Raw genomic sequence first — 17,495 nt, 5'->3', positions numbered from 1 at the left:
TCAAAAATCAGTGCTTATGTAATTTTAAGCAAAAGCCACTTCTTATAACTAAAAATGGCCAAATTTAAAATAGCCATATTAGCCAGGCGTGGTGGTGCATGCTTGTAATCCCCCCCGCCCCGGCTTGGGAGGCAGACAAGAGGATCACGCAGGTTCGAAGCCAGCCTCGCTGGCTTAGGAGACCCTGTTTCCAAATAAAAATATAAAATAGGTTTGGGAGTGTAGCCCAGAGGTAGAAGGGTTTCCAGGAACCCCAGTACCACCACTAAAAAAAAAAAAAGCTATATTAAAAAGAATATGTTTCTTTATTTTTTACCTCCACATAACTTAAATACAGAAACAAAACAATTTTAAAGTCATTCTAAGGGAGAAAGAAGAGTCAGGAAATTAGATGAAAATAAGTCAATGATAAACACAGAAAAATATACTTAAATATACATTAGAGTAAATAAACCCTAGAGTGTCAGTATAAGGGTGAAAACAGCAAAGCTAAAAAAGAACACACAACAAACTGTTACCAACAGTCATCACAAGAGATGGAATTCTAAACACTTCATTTCTGCAATGTACGGATATGTACACTGGCGCATGCATAATTTTTAAGCAATAAGAAAATCTGCAATCAGAAAGTAAGCAATCTTTTAAAAAGTTATTTTTAAGTTATAAAAAACAAAATGAATCACTTCCAGTTCTTTGTCTCAGAACTGCATTAGATGAAACTACAATTCCTTTCCTTCCTTAAAAATAAAGAGGTGCACCAGGTGTGGTGGTGCACGCTTGTCATCCCCACACTTGGGAGGCGGAGACAGGAGGATCGTGCAGGTTCGAAGCCAGCCGCACTGGCTTACGAAACCCTGTTTCCAAATAAAAAAAGTATAAAATAGGTTTGGGAGTGTAGCCTGGAGGGTTTCCAGGAAGCCCAGTACCACCAAAAAATAAAAAATAAATAAATAAATAAACAGGTGCTTTTTCACAAAAATGATGGTTCAACTTTACACATTTTATAGAATACTTATCATGAGGTTATTTTAAAGGCAGAGTCTGCTTATCATTCATGTCTGTCACAGAACAGATTTTCAAAAGGAGATGAGGAGGTGAGCCCAGAAATACAACTCTCAGATCAAAAGCTCTCAGGGAAGCCAGGCATGGTGGCGCACGGCTGTAATCCCAGCACTTGGGAGGCTGACACAGGAAGACTGCAGTTCGAGGACAGCCTCAGCTACTTAGTGAGGCCCTTTGCAACTTAATGAGACCCTGTTTAAAAAAAATAAATAAATAAATAAAAAGCCAGGCATGATGGCGCACACTTGTAATCCCAGTGCTTAAGAGGCTGAGACAGGAGGATCACACCGGTTCGAAGCCAGCCTCAGCTACTTAGTGAGGTTCTCAGCAACTTAGTGAGACCCTGTTTCCAAATAAAATATAAAATAGGTCTGGGAGTATAGCCTGGAGGTAGAAAGCCTCTGGGTTCCACCCCCAGAACCACCAAAAAAAGAAAGAAAGAAAGAAAGAAAGAAAGAAAGAAAGAAAGAAAGAAAGAAAGAGGGAGGGAGGGAGGAAGGAAGGAAGGAAAAGAAAATAGGGCTGGGGTTATAGCTTGGATGTAGAATGCCCCTGGGTTCCATCCCCAGTATCACAAAAAAAGAAAAAAGAAAAGAAAACTCTCAAGGCACTTTTTACCATCTCTCTTTGGGCTACTCATGAATGCTATACAGGTCGAAAAGCTGGGGGGATGAGCACTGTTCACTTTAGTTGGACACTACAACTCCTTGGCTGCCACTGCTCTGCTGTCACCTTTCGCAGTCTTGCTCTATCAGCGGCACTTTTTTTGCTTGATCTCACCCTCCTTCCTCCAAGGTGAGGGCACTGAGAACACACCCTGCCTCCATGGTTGTTCCCCCTTACATTTCTTTGCTGGCTCCACCCGTTCTCCTCAAGCTCTGTTCTTCTCACTTTTTTTTTTTTTTTTTTTTTTTTACCTAATTCAACTCCTGGCACATCTCTATCTCCAGCCTCAAGCTCTCTCCTGGAATCTAGATTCACATATCCAACCCTGTTCTGCAACTCCTTGTGAATGTCTAACAGATTTTTATTTCAAAATCAACACATCTAAAATAGAATTCTTGATCCTCCCCAAAACACCTGTTCTACCAACCACCTTCCCCATCTCAGACTTCCTGATTGTGTTTTTGCTCAGATCTGAAACACTTCCTTGCTGGGCGTGGTGGTGCACACTTGTAATCCCAGCATTTGGGAGGCTGAGACAGGAGGATCACGGTTCGTGGACAGCCTCAGCTACTTAGTGAGGCCCTTGGTAACTTAGTGAGACCCTGTTTCAAAATAAAGAATAAAAAACAGGGCAGGGGATGTAGCTTGGAGGTCAAATGCCCCTGGGTTCCACCCCCAGACCCATAAATAAATAAATAAATAAATAAATAAATAAATAAATAAAACACTTCCTTGCACCTTCACTCCATCACCTCCTGCACGGATTACTCCAACAATCTCTTGGATGGTCTCTCTGCTCCTAACCCTGCCCCTTTACACTTCATTTTCAACAAAGCAAGGACACAATCCGTTCTCTGATCAGATCATGTGCTTTCTCTGCTCAAAATGCCGGGGCGATTCCGCATGCCACTCACAGTAAAAGCTCAAGTCCTCACCTACCTTTCTGACTTCATCCCTAGGCTCCCCCACCACACCACCTTTGCTGCAGCTGCTCCCTCTGCCTGAAACGCTTCTCTCTGCCTACATGGAGAACGACTTCTTTCAAGTCTTTATTTAGAAGTAACCTTCAGTACTTACCCTTACACCTATTTAACACTGTGGCCGTCCCAGCCTCTCGCCAGCCCTCCCCAACTCCTCACCCAGTTCTCTTTCTCTTTTTCCACAGCATTTACATCTTCTAACATGTATCTCCATTTTTATGGGTTTTGTTTGGTTAGGTTTTGTCCGGCTTCTCTCTCTAGAATGTAAGCTCTTGTACAGCCAAGTTTTTGGCTCCTTTGTGCTCGCTCTCTCTCCCTCTTTCATATATGTAGCAACATGAGGTCACCTACGAGATGATTAACATTGAGGAATGTAGGTCAGCTGCTGAGTAAAATCCAGAAGCCACTCAAACTATCTAAAGACAATAGCACATGACACTGTCCACTTCCTGAACTTGTGCTTTGTACATAGTTGCCAAGTTTTTATCACAGATGGTAAAGGTTTCATTAAGGCAGAGCTTTTTTTTAACCATGGTCAAACCAGAGGCAGCATTAAGAAATGTATCTACTTAATCAAAAAGAAAAGTTTGTTTTCATAGATTGACAAGGATAAGGGCCTTGCTGATGTGATGGACGTTTTTGGGTTTGTTTTCTCACACCAGTCAGAGGAAGTTCACTGGAGTAAATTGAGTGACAACCTTTGGAAGTATGCTTCATTACGGGCTTTTATTTCTTCATTCAAAAAACATGATCAAGTGACTACAGATGGTGTGAGGGATACTGGGAATAAGACAGGTCCCTCCTAGTAAGTTCACAATAGAAAGGAGAAGAAAAAGGCCGGCAAAGTAGACAACTGAAACGAAGGGCACAAAGGGACGTATTAGCTGGAGGAGGGAGTAACACACAGGTGATGAGGGAAAGCCTCTATATTTTTTAAGCTGAGATGTCATAAATGAGTGATAGCTGGCTAGATGAAGAGGGACTGAAAAGGATGTCAGGTCAGGGGAAACAGCATGTACAAAGGCCTTGAAGGAGGAAAGGCTAAATATAGTTGAGAACCGAAGAAAGAATGCCGACAGAAGCCCAGGAGGAAGACAAGGCCACATCATGCATCATCATTAATTTGACCTCTAGCCTCTGGCTGATGGGAAACGTTTAAAGGGTTTGGAGGGGACTGACATGATCAGCTGTATTTGCCTAAACATCAGTCCAGCTTCAGTTTAGAGAATGGACAGTTAAGGATGCATGCAAACAGATAAACATGGTGGCCCACGCCTGTTAAGACCAGTATTTGGGAAGCTGAGATAGGTAGATCACAGGTTAGAGGCCAGCCTTGGCAATTTAGCACGACCCTGTTTCAAAATAAAAAATAAGAAGGGCTAGGGGTGTAGCTCAGAGGTAATAAAATGTCCCTGGGCATAATCCCTAGTATGAAAAGGGGTGGGGGTGAATGCAAAGAGGCCAGTCCTACAGAAATCCTCCTTACAAAAGGATTGTAATTAGGAAGGAGAGGGCTGGGCAGAATCAAGAGAATATTTAAGAAACAAGATTTAGTGGCCAATTAGATTTAGAGAATGAGGAAAGCGTATATACCAAAGAGTTCAAGTTTGACAAATGCCTCTGAAAAAAAGGCCTCTTCATAAACTTTAATGACTAACAAAAGAATCATTCTGTTTTTATAGGAAAGTTGCCTAAAATGTATCCATTAAAATAGTGAATGAACTGGGCAGTGGCGCACACTTGTAAACCCAGTACTTGGGAGGCTGAGACAGGAGGATCGCAGATTCCCAGTGAGACTCAGCAACTTAGTGAGGCCCTTAATGAGATTCTGTTTCAAAGTAAAGGGAAAAAATAGGGCAAATAGGGCTGGGGGTGTAGCTCAGAGGTAGAAAGTCCCCGAGTTCCATCCCCAGTACCAAAAAATAAGAATAAAAAAGCAACTAACTTTTTGTGAGAGATTCAAAAGCTTGAGATTTTTATTTTTTTAATTTTGAAATTCTGTGTTAAAATAAACTGAGAAACTTCTCTTTACTGCCTTTAAGCACTTATAAAATTCTATGTTATGGACAGACACATAAATAATTATTATTAAGCTCCTGGATTGAAAGTCCGGATTTCTGACTTTAACCTAAGTTCTCATGTAACTGCATGACTCTGGGTTATCACTTAGCTTCTCTGTGTTTAATTTCATCATTTACTTGAGGAGGGAAATCTACAGATCAAAATTTTAGATTCTGCTTTCCAAAAGCAATTGATGCTTATGTGTTATATACTACTATATTTTAGGTATGCATGACAGCCAATGTTTTTTGCCTTCCTAGATGGCTCTTTACCAATCTAGTACAATGCCAAAATATTTCTTAAAAATGTTTCTGAGCCAGCATGATGGCCCACACTTGTAATCCCAGTACAAGACAGGTGGATCTCACAGGTTCAAAGCCAACCTCAGCTACTTAGTGAGGCTCTCAGCAATCTAGTGAGACCCTATTTCCAAATAAAACATAAAAATAAGTCTGGGAATGTAGCTGGGAGGTAAAAGCCCCTGGGTTTCATTCCCAGTACCACAAAAAAAAAAAAATCTGAAATTAGGGACCAAAATGGCTTTCTCACCAAAGAGTAACCCCTCACAGAACTAGGTGTGCTGAAGTGACTATTTCCACTACAGCTTTTAAGAAGGCATCATAATGAGAGGGGTCCACATAAGTTGATACAGATTAAGTAATTTAATGTTAAAACCTAGTTCCCATGGAAAAATATCAGATTATGGTATCAAGTTTAAGTTACCCATGCCCTGGAACATCACCCACTTCTGGGAAAGAATTTTTCCTCAAGTTTTAATGCCATCCTTCGTTTCCTTGATATAAACTCCATTTCAGCTTAGCCAAAATTATCTAGGTCGAGCCTTCTCGGGGTAGAACTTAATAATCTCTTCAATGTAGAAAATATATAAGAACAAAATGAAGATCCAGTCTGCATCTAAACAAATCAACTTTAAATCACTCTACTATCACAGGTAATCTAAAGGGGGAGACTCCGAAAATTCAAATACATTCCTAATGTGTGAGTCCTGTCCGGGGTTAATTTCTTGACCTTCGTGCCCCATCTAATCAACCAGTAGAGAGAGACATAAACAGCAGCACCACCACTATCGCCCTGAATATCGGAACTGAAGAGGACCGACAACAGTGCAGTCTATTTCTATCGCTGCCCAAAGAGCTCCAGCAAAGAATACCTTCTCCATGTGGAAGAGAGGTCCCTTCTCTCTTTGTGCTCGGGAGGGGCCCAAAATGTAACCAAGTACAAAGGAGAAAAAAGGCAGTCAAAGATGGGGGAAAGCTAAAGGAGCTGCTTCAAAGCGGGAAACCGAACCCGGAAAAGCCAAGAAGGGAGCAGAAAAGGACGAGCCCAGAGAGAAAGGTAAAGTGGGGCTCCTTAGAGAGTGACGTGGAGGAGGGGTAGAGGAGCAGGGCCGGTGCCAATGGGCTGGGGGGATCAGATACTGGAAGTGGAGGCGGACGATGGAGAGGCTCAAGGAATGGGAGCAGAGGTGGATGCAGAGGCCGAAGAGACCGAAGAGGAGAAAGCCACGCGCACCCGCCAGCGCCGCGGGCGGGCGGATCCTCACCTTGGTTTTTGTCCGGCTGGCCTTGGACTTGGCCCGGCGCTGGGGCTTCACCGCCTCGGCCATAGACCCAGCCGCGGCGCCGTCGCCGTTTGTTTTTATCAAAACCCTGCGCTTCACGTTACCTGCCTACTTCCGGCCTCTGGGCTGTCACATGACTGAATCCCCACCACTCCTGGACAGGAGGCGGCAACCTGGGGCCGCTACGGGGCGCATCGTGGGACAAATCAGTGCGGGAAGCGGCCTTTGCGCTGGAGGAGGGTGGCCCTGCCCCCTCGCGTGGATCAGGCCCCGCCCACCTCGACGCAGAGTGGCTCTGGCTGACAGCCCTCTCCGCCCTGCCCGCAGCAGTCTCGGCGCAAGCGCACACCCTCACCCACCTTGCTTCTAAGAAATCCCAGGAAAGGGCCTGTCTTCTTTTCATCCAATCAGATAGCTTAAATCTCTACTGTTCTCCAGGAAAGAGACTTTGATGTCCGTCCAGAGTGCACTTTAGTGTTCTCTTTAGAAAAGAGAAGCCGGGCATGGTGGCGCACGCTGGTAATCCCAGCATTTGGGAAGCTGAGACAGGAGGATCGCGGTTCGAGGACAGCAATTCAATGAGACCCTGTTTCAAAATAAAAAATAGGGCTGGGAGTGTCGCCTGGAAGTAGAATACTCATTGGTTCCATCCCCACTACCAAGAAAAGAAAGAGGAAAATAAAGAAGAGAAATGACAACTGGGTGTGATGTAATCCCAGTACTTAGGAGTCTGACACAAAAGGTTGCAGGTTCAAAGCCCACCTCAGAAATTTAGTGAGGCTTTCAGCAACTTAGCGAGATTGTGTTTCCAAATAATAAAATATTTAGGGGTAGAATGCCTCTGAGTTCAATTCTCGGCTCTACAAAAAGAGGTGGAGCGGATGGTACTTGCCTTTTCAGATATCAGGAGGATTGGATTGAATGGGCTAATTATAAAAGGCATTGCCATACAATTCCCAGAATGGAAAAGAGACATTTGCTCCACAAAGAACAGACAAAAAAGCAGTAAGAAAAACTCATTAACAAGTGTGTATACAGCTGGGAGGAAGGATACTGAGGACTGAACCCAGAAGCCTTCAACTTCTGAGCTACACCTCCAGCCCTATGTTATTTTTAATTTTTTTTAAAAACATGGTCACAATAAGTTGCAGAGGGCCTCCCTAAGGCTGGTGCAAACCTGCCATCTTCCTGACTCAACCTCCTCCATACTGGGATTACAGGTCGGCCCCACCATGCCTGGCCATACAAGTATATTTATTGTCTATTTTACACATTTTTCTTCATTTGAAAATTCCAGATGTGAAAACTCAACTCCATCTGCCTTTCCAAGCTCTATGATTTTTTTTCTAAGCACTTAGTGCCTCTTAAAATACTATATAATTTGCCGGGCGTGGAGGCACAGACTTGTAATCCCCGCGCTTGGATCGCGCAGGTTCGAAGCCAGCCGTGCTGGCTTAAAAGACCCTGTTTCCAAATTTAAAAATATAAAATAGGTCTGGGAGTGTAGCCCGGAGGTAGAAGGGCTTCCAGGAACCCCAGTACCACCAAAAAAAAAAAAAAAAAAGAAAGAAAGAAAAGAAAAGAAAAGCTATATAATTTGTTTCTGTGTTCATTTTTCATGTTTGTCAACCCTGGAAGAATGTGTAAACTCCTCAGAGGTAGGGTTCTTGTTCAACCCTGATGTACCTCGTGCCTTAGATACTATCTGATGAATCAAACAAATGGATAGGAGTAGTTTTGTCTGATGGAGGGGCAAGATATTGAGATGGAGCTCCTGGGAGGAAAAAAAAAAAAAAAAGATCCAACCACCAGGCCATACCCTAGATGAAAAGCCCAGGAATATGGCATGAAACATGGAAAGGTCTTCAGAGAAGCCATCTACATGATGTCTTGTTTATGAATAAATCATAAAATACAGTTTGTGAGACTTTTTTTTTTTTTGGTGGTGCTGACAACCCAACCCAGTGCCTCACATATGCTTAGACAAGGACCTTACCTCAGAGCTGTATCCCCAGCCCAGTTTTTTTGTGGGTTTTGACCCCAAATCCTCAACAGCAACAACAATAATGAAAGTTATCTGGCTCTCCAGAAAGCAAATCTAATTTGTATATCCTGGGATTGTGTACACAAATCATAGGGGGGTTGACTCCATGACCCCCTCTCCCCCACCTCCACACCCTCTGTGGGCTTCTGCCCCACCTACTAGATACCAAAATCTGCAGACGTTCAAATTCCCTATATAAAATGGTGAGGTGTTTGCATAAAACCTAACTCCTCTTCTTGTATGCTTTTTCTTTATGTTTTTCAGTCAACACATAAAAATCATACATATTCATGGGGTTACGTGCAATGTTTGGGTGCATGGTATACACTGTGTAATGTCCAGATCAAGGTAAGTATATCTATCTCCTCAAACTTTTATCCTTTCTTTGTGAAAACATTCAAAATCCTTTCTTCTAGCTTTTTTGAAATATATAGTGAATTATTATCTACAGCAACCAGCCACCCTACAGTGAAATAGAACACCAGAATTCACATCTCCTGTCTAACTATAACTAAGTATCAATCTCTCCGGCCCCTCTCTGGGCTCCAGGGATCCTCCTGCCTCAGCCTCCTGAGTAGCTTAGGGCTACATGCTCAACTGAAGGTTTGCTACCCAACGCTTTGATAATCATCCCATTTCCTGAGCTCTTCCTATCTTCTGGGCGCTTTTCTGAGTACTTTTCACATATTAAATCATTTTATTCTCCTGAAAATTTGATAATTTTATTTTTTTCATTTTACAGAGAGAGAGAAATAAGGCTCAGAGAAGCTGAATCATTTGCGTAAGGTCACAGATAGTAAATGGGGAAGCTGGGATTTGAACAAAGGCAGTTAAACAATACAAATGGACTTTTAAGATAGGAAGCCAAGCTTATCCTCTCTCCATGTGTGCAATATTCTATCACTGGGACCACGATGAATGTCAGAAAGATTTCATTCTAAAGATACTGTGAAAAGTCAAATGTTGTGTGTTCTCACCCATATGCAAGAACATATGGAAGCTAAAAAAGTTGAACTCACTGCAGTAGAGAGTAGAATAGTGGTCCCTAGAGGCTAGAAAGCGGCATAGAGGTAAGTTACAGTTAAATGAAAGGGATACAATTCCACACTGTAGAAGGATGGCCATAGTTTGCAACAATTCATTATATATCTTACAAAGAACTAGAAAAAAAAAACTTTGAAGGCTCCCAACACATACACATGATAAAAGTTTAAGAAGATGGAAATGCTAATTACCTTGATCTGATCATTTTACATATATCAAACTGTGACAATGTACCCCCTAAATAAGTACAATATTATATGTCAAGTAAAAATTTTTTTGTGGTACTGGGAGTGGAACCCAGGGGCATTCTACCTCCGAGCTACACCTCCAGCCCTATTTTTATTTTTTATTTTGAAACAGGGTCTCACTGATTGCAAAGTGCCTCACTAAGTAGTTGAGGCTGTCTGAGAACCGTGATCCTCCTGTCTCAGCCTCCCAGATGCTGGGATTACAAGCGTGTGCCACGGCGCCCCGCTTTGTCAATTAAAATTTTAGAGACATATATATTATTCATCATTGTCACTATATTGGCTGCCAGGTATTGAGATTATACATTCTTTTCTTTCCTTCAAATTTTTCTATAATTTAAGATAGGGTCTTGCACTGTTACCCAGGCTGAGCTCAAACTCAAGAGACCAAGCAAGTCTCCCATCTCAGCTACCCACGTAGCTGGGGTTACTGGCCTGCGCCACCACAATATAGAAGTATGTGTGACAGTATATTAACACTCCTCTCCCCAGTTAGCCATTAGTAACATTCAGTTTATGTCCTTTCACACTTTTTTTTATCTATACACAAATAACACACTTCTAAATATTCTATGACTATGTATAAACTGTCACTTTTTTTTTTTTTTTTTTTTTTTTTGCGATACTGGGGATGAACCCAGGGCCATTCTACCTCTGAGCTACATCCCCGCAACCCTATTTTTTTATTTTTTATTTTGAAATAGGGTCTCACTAAGTTGCAGAGGGCCTCACTAAGTAGCTGAGGCTGGCTGCAAACCTGCAATCCTTCAGTCTCAGCCTCCCAAATGCTGGGATTACAAGCCTGCGCCACCACGTCCGGCGAATTTTTTTTTTAATTAGTAAATCTTGGAGGTTTTTCCTTGTAAGCCCAGACAGATCTACCTTATTTTTCTCTTAATTCATTAATCTTTATTTAAATAGATTTCTGGTGGCCACTAGGCTCTTTCCAGTTTTTTTACTATTACAAGTAATGTTTACAAGTGACCATTCTTACATATGTTTACACATGTGTACTTGTTTGGGTGGGGGCGGGTACTGTGAGTGAAACTCAGGGCAATTCTACCTCCAGGATATACCCTCAACTCTATTTTTATTTTTTATTTGGAAACAGGTTCTCACCATGTTGCTGAGAGCCTCACTAAGTTGCTGAGACTGACTTCAAGCCTGCAATACTCCTGTCTCAGCCTCCCAAGTACTGGGATTACAGGCATGTGCCACTATGCCTGATGAGAGTTTTTTGTTTGGTTTCTTGGTTGGTTTTGTTTTCTGTGGTACTGGGGATTGAACCCAGGGCCTCACACATGCTAGGCAAGTAAGTGCTCTTCCACTGAACTACATTTTTAGCCCCATACATATGTGTTTATATTAGATTCCTAGATATGAAATTGTTGATCATAGAGTCATTCTCAATGTGTGTGTGTTTGTGTATGTGTGTGTGTGTGTGTGTGTGCGTGGTACTGAGGGTGGAACCCAGAGGCTTTTCTACCTCCAGGCTATACTCTCAGAACTATTTTATATTTTATTTCGAAACAGGGTCTCACTTAGTTGCTGAGAGCCTCACTAAGTAGCTGAGGCTGGCTTTGAACCTGTGTGATCCTCCTGTCTCAGCCTCCCAAGCATGAGGATTACAAGCGTGTGCCACCATTCCACTCAATTTTAAGTGTGTGTGTGTGTGTGTGTGTGTGTGTGTGTGTGTGTGTGTGTTACTGGGACTTGAACCCAGGAGTATTCTACCTCCGAGCTACACCCCCAGCTCTATTTTTTTATTCTTTATTTTGAAACAGGGTCTCACTGAGTTTCAAAGGGCCTCACTAAGTAGCTGAGGCTGTCTATGAACCTGGATCATCCTGTTTCAGCCTCTCAAATGCTGGGATTACAAGTGTGCGCCACCACACCCAACAGCTGTACTAATTTTCATTGCAACTTTGAGAATTTAAAATACCTTTAATCTCATGGGGAAAAAAAAAAGACCTGTTCAGTTAACACGAACCAGTCATTCATAAAAGGAATATAATTCTTGTATTATGGCATTTCAATACTTAATATGGATATGAGTAAGTCAGCCAGTATCTGGAACACTGCTTGTCCTAATAGGAGTTCAATGAAAGCTCTGGAACACATGAAGGAGCCCTGGAGTTGACCTTTCTTAACCGCCCTTACACAATTCTATTGCAGGGTCTCTACTGCCATCTGGTGGCAATTCTCTATTAGAGAATTGTCTTACATATTCTGAGAACTGTAAGCTTGTCTTAAAGTCTTACAGTTTCTGAGAAGTCATTCTTCCTACAAATAATTGTTTCTGGTACGTCACTCTATAGGAGGCATTATTTCATCATTCTTGATTACTAAATACATTTTCAAAAATAGGGAAGAAAAGAAATTATGTTACTTCTAAATTATTTCTCTTCCTTTTTTTCTTTCTTTCCTTTGTGTGTGTGTGTGTGTGTGTGTGTGTGTGTGTGTGTGTGTGTTGCTGGAGATTGATTGAACCTGGGGACATTCTACCTCCAAGTTACACCCCCAGCCCTACTATAGTTTTTATTTTGAAACAGAGTCTTACTGTATTGGTGAGAGTCTCCCTATTTGCTGAATTGCTGAGGCTGGCTTTGAACCTGCAATCCTCCTGTCTCAGCTTCCCAAGCACTGGGATTACAAGCACGAGCCACCACACCCAGCCTATTTCAGTTTCTTGAGACAAAGTTTTCTGAGAAAGCAAGTACCCAAAATTGCCAACCTACATTCTCGTTGTTCTTGTGGTTATTTTTTGGTACTAGGTATTGAACCCAGGGGCATTCTACCTCTAAGTTACATCCACAGCCTTTTATATTTTTTATTTCTTATTATGAAACAGGATCTCATTACATTGCTGAGGCTGCCCTTGAACCTGCGATCCTCCTATCTCAGTCTGTCAAGTATTGAGATTACAGTTATACACCAGCATACCTGGCTCAGCCTAGATTCTCTTAAGACTCTTCTATAGATAGGATCTCTTCCATTTACAGACTTTTGTTTCCACAGGCATCAAAACATATAAAACTTGACCTTTTTTCTATTATTGTCCTTCTCATAATCTTTCCACTAAAAAATCAAAAATGTTAGATAAGCATAGATACAGTTATTTGCTTCCCCAAAGCATCAGACACTGCTAGGATCCCAATTATAGCCCATGACACTTATATTTCTGAGTCTGCAGCTCCACATCCCCAAAACTAGCTTCTCTGTGCCTCGGAGCTCCCTGGAGCCACATGCGTGGCAGGCTGGAAGTATCATAAATATAACACAAATTGAGGTTACCCCTCAACCAGTGACACAAGAGAGTTGGCGTATAATAGTCACGGGTTGAATTATGTCCACTCCCTAAATTCTTATACTGGGGTCCAGACTCCTAGTACATTTGAATGTGACCTGTTTGGAGATGAAGTCTTTACAGATGTAATCAAGTTGACATGAGATCACAAGCATAAACCCTGATCCAACACAAATGCTGTCCTTCAAGAACAATTTGAACACAGAGACATGGGGAAAATAGAGACATCTACAAGGTGAGGAGTGGTCTGGAGCAGACCCTTCCCTCGCTGCTCAGAACAAAACAGCGCTGTCCACACCTTTATTTGGGACTTTCAGCCTCCAGGACTGTGAGGCAGGACAGAGCTGTTATTTAGGTCACTCTGTTTATGGTGCTTCATTACAACAGGTGTATAAACAAATAAAAACACCCAGTCCCCTCACTCTGTCTTTGGTGGGACTCTGAGGTCTGTGTTCTGCATTCTTTCCCAGGGTCCTCCTGGAGAATAAAGCCCGTTCCCACAGCATGTTTTGATGTACTTCCTTTTCTTCCCTTTCTCACTTCCTATCCCACTACTAGCATTTTCTGGACTCACATCCTCAATAAACTACTTGATTTTAAAACTTTTTCTCAGGGCCTCCTTCTGAGGGACCTCAGATGAAGACAGCTGGTATCAGAAATGGTTCCCAGAAGCAGAGTGGCAGGATGGATTCTACAATTACTCCCTTCCCTCCACTGCCAGGTGACAGAGGTGTCCCTGGAAGTCAAATGTGATCACGTCTGTGCTGCAGCATCACTGCAACTGAGGTCTCCCCTCGAGGAGTCTAGAGTGGAAGTCAGGTGGAAGAGCTCATGAGACATCACTAGTGTTTAAAGTTGGGGAGCAAAATGTTGGTCTAAGGATACTAGAGTGAACTGGTTATCATCTGCTGTTGTAGCCCGGAAGAAAATCACGAGCTCAGGTCACTCTGGGATGCACACTGAACTGCTAATTATGGTTAACCCTGGGGAGAAGGGTGTAAACTTGTCATCATATGTACTTCTATACAGTTTGCAGACACATTTAAAAATATTATAATTTAGCAGGTTATGATGGCACAGACCTGTAGCCCCAGCATCTTGGGAGGCTGAAACAGGAAACTCACTTGAGCCCATGAGTTTGAGGCCAGCCTAGGCAATACAGTGAGACCCTGCCTCAAAAAGAGCTAGAAAGCTGCGAGGGCAGCATTTAAAGAAACACAAGGAGACCAGGTGCAGTGGTGCCCTCCCTGGATCCCCACTCTTTGGGAAGGTCTCAATTTTGAGGCCTGCTTGAGCAACTTGGCCAACTCAGCAAGATCCTGTCTCAACATAAAAATTGAAAGGGCTGGGATGAGCCAGGCATGGTGGCACACACCTGTAAGCCTAGTACTTGGGAAGCTGAGTCAGGAGGACCGCAGGTTCAAAGCTGGCCTCAGCAACTTAGCGAGACACTGTTTACAAATCAAAAATAAAAAAGGGGTGAGAGTGGAACTCAGAGATAGAATCCCCCTGAGTTCAATCTCCAGCTCCACAAAAAAAAAAGGGGGCTGGGAATGTATCTCAATGGTACATTGCACCTGAGTTCAATCCTCAGCACTGCAAAATGAATGAATGAATGAATTAATTAATTAATTAATAAGGTACATCATGTAAAATTATAAAAATAATAGAAATATGAAAATAAATGATGTGACTTCCAATTACTTTTGCCCTCTTCAGATTCCCGAGTCCTAGGCACATTACAATCCATCCCATAAAGGAAATGGTGCGTTCTAGATCGGGCATGCTACCCAAACAGGTAGTGCAGACTCATCAACTACCTTCCTGTGTTTTACCTGGGCCTCTCCTCCAGCTCATACTTGTGGCCTCCAAGAAGATTTACTTCATCTCAGCTGACAAAGCATTAAACTCAGGCCTGGTTAATACAGAATGAGTGTATTTTATTTATTTATTTATTTATTTATTGGTACATTACAGGCATACGTCATAGTGGGGTACAAGATGGTACAGGCATACACGCACTCATCACTCATTTAGCCCTTCCCTGATTCCCACCACACTCCCCCTCCCTCCTTCTCATGTTTGGTTTAGTGACTTTGATATGTTTATGAATGCACGTCATGGACATTAGAGAATTTCCCTTTTCCCCCTCCCATCACCCTCAGTTAGGTCACCTTATTTGCCCCTCCATAGTTTCTCCTTCCTCGTCTAGAGTTGGACTGCCACCATTCTACAGACCCACTCAGGAATGAGCATAAAAAACACGGGTGTAGCCGGGCATGATGGCGCACGCTTGTAATCCCCGCACTTGGGAGGCAGAGACAGGAGGATCGCTCAGGTTCGAAGCCAGCTGTGCTAGCTTGAGACCCTGTTTCCAAAAAAATATATAGGCCGGGTGTGGTGGCGCACGCTTATAATCCCCGCACTTGGGAGGCAGAGACAGGAGGATCACCAGGTTCGAAGCCAGCCGCGCTGGCATAAGAGACCCTGTTTCAAAAATATAAAATAGGTCTGGGAGTGGAGCCCAGAGGTAGAAGGGCTTCCAGGAACCCCAGTACCACACACACACACACACACACACACACACACACACACACACACACACAAAATATATATATATATATATATATATATATATATATATATATATGTATGTATATGTCTGGGAGTGTAGCCCGGAGGTAGAAGGACTTCCAGGAACCCCAGTACCACCAAAAAAAAAAAAAAAGAACACAGGTGTAGAGAAGCACTGTCAGGAGGCGGTGAGTCCAGCGGTACCTCTGGTCCTGAGCTTATTGTGAAAGGAGCCTTGGTCCAAGATGAACATGTACATAGACTCTGCGCAGTACCACCACATGATGACTGATTGGTCAGGAAAGAAAAAGAGAAGACTGAAGACAAAGAAGTCCAGGGAAGAAGTGTGTGGGTGGGACTTTGGCGATGAGCAAGAAAATGTACAAATCTCTGTGTCTCTTACTGATGCTCACAAGAGAAACAGCCATCACAGAGGAGGTGCAGAAGCACCAGGTGGCTAGGAGCACGTAACTGAGAAGCTGGCCTCTGTCGGCTACTGCTTCCTCACTGAGCCCCTGAAGAGAATAACCATGCTGGAAGAAATGGAGACTATGCAGGGACTCTCCACTGACCAACTCTGATCCAGTGACTCCTGCTGGTTAAATGACCAACTAGCCCAAAGGCTGAAGCTGACCCCCAAATATACCACCATCCCTCAAGGAGGCCTGTTAGCCACTTGGTGGCAAATTGATTCCATCAAACCCTTCCTATTCTGGAAGGGGCACAGATTCCTTTTTACTGGGGTTTATTCCAAGAATGATTTCGCCCTTCTGGCCTGCCGTGCCAGGGCCAGCACCACTGTCCACAGGCTAAGGGAGTGTCTGATGTATCACTATGGAATTCCACACAACATGACCTTCCCACTGTTTCTTAAGTGGCTTTTCATTGTCACTCCCCAAAGGAGAGCCTTTTGGACATGTTTTCCTAATTGCCACCCCCGTAAAATTGTAATGTGAAAGACAGACTTTATCTCTGTTTGTGTGCTGTGTTGTATATCTGCTCAAAACCTATTTAAAGAAAGTTTTGTTTCACCCACTGTTACAGTTTGGATCTAAAATGTTCCCCAGAGTCTCATTGTGTTGAAGGCTTGGTCTCCAATATGCACATCACCTGGGAGCTCTGTCCTGTTAGAATGACCCAGTGGCTTCCTACAGGTATAGCAGCTTCAGAATGATACTTGGAAGCGTTGACACACTGGCCCAGATGAAGGATTATATGGTATTTATATGGCCTCAATGTTCCAGTAGGCAGATTCCAATATTGTTTGCAATTCCAATAGGTAGAAAAACACAGGTCTGTGAACCAGGAGTTAAGAGTGGCCTCTGACTCACTGGGGGGATTTGTGCTTCCTAGGTCTTCAACTTCAGGCTCTGCTGAACTCAAACTTCTGGTTCAATGAGGTTGACAGGGGATGCATCTACAGGGGACATAGAAAGGGTTCCACTAAAACTGTGAACGATGCCTGGCTATTTGGACTCCCTCTAGCCAGGACACCAGCAAGCAAAGAAAGGAGTAACCATCCCCGTGAGAATACGTGGTTATTTTGAATCAAAATAGGAAGAGATGGGGGATATACGTGGTTATTTTGAATCAAAATAGGAAGAGATGGGGGCAGGGAAAAATAGATCTGAAACCCAGGAGTTTCTCTGAGATGCCTCTTGTGTTCCTGTGTCCAGCAATAAACAAAAATTGGCAATTTCAGCAAATGGGGTCTGACAAGAGCCTGATGATGACCAGGGCCAAGATCCCACAGAAATGATGATCTGGGTCATGCTACCAGTCAAGCAACCTAGACAAACAGAAAGACTATCTAAGTGTGACAGGAATCTGGATGTGTGTTATTTTTCTTTTATTTCTCTTATTTATTTGTTTATTCGTGCATTTATTTAATTTATAGGTAAAAATTACATGGTGTATGACATGAGGT

At 42.9% G+C, this 17,495-nt stretch overlaps 1 protein-coding gene across 2 annotated transcripts in view; it reads right to left on the bottom strand.

Annotated features, from left to right (window-relative positions):
• Window positions 1-6,396, bottom strand: part of EPG5 (ectopic P-granules 5 autophagy tethering factor) — a gene marked incomplete at both ends in the record, with an annotated part of 104,642 nt that extends 98,246 nt beyond the window's left edge. For both annotated transcript variants that reach the window (XM_080714842.1, XM_080714843.1), the window contains one exon: window positions 6,334-6,396. In XM_080714842.1, coding sequence (XP_080570968.1) covers window positions 6,334-6,396 — 63 coding nt within the window. The remainder of the gene's footprint in view (window positions 1-6,333) is intronic.
• Between the last annotated feature and the right edge of the window lie 11,099 nt (window positions 6,397-17,495).

This window comes from Muscardinus avellanarius, assembly GCF_963383645.1.
Source record: "Muscardinus avellanarius genome assembly, chromosome: 17".
In the NCBI taxonomy this organism is placed as follows: Eukaryota; Metazoa; Chordata; class Mammalia; order Rodentia; family Gliridae; genus Muscardinus; species Muscardinus avellanarius.
Note: the sequence above shows the minus strand (reverse complement) of the source record. Positions and strands in the feature narration are given on the sequence as shown.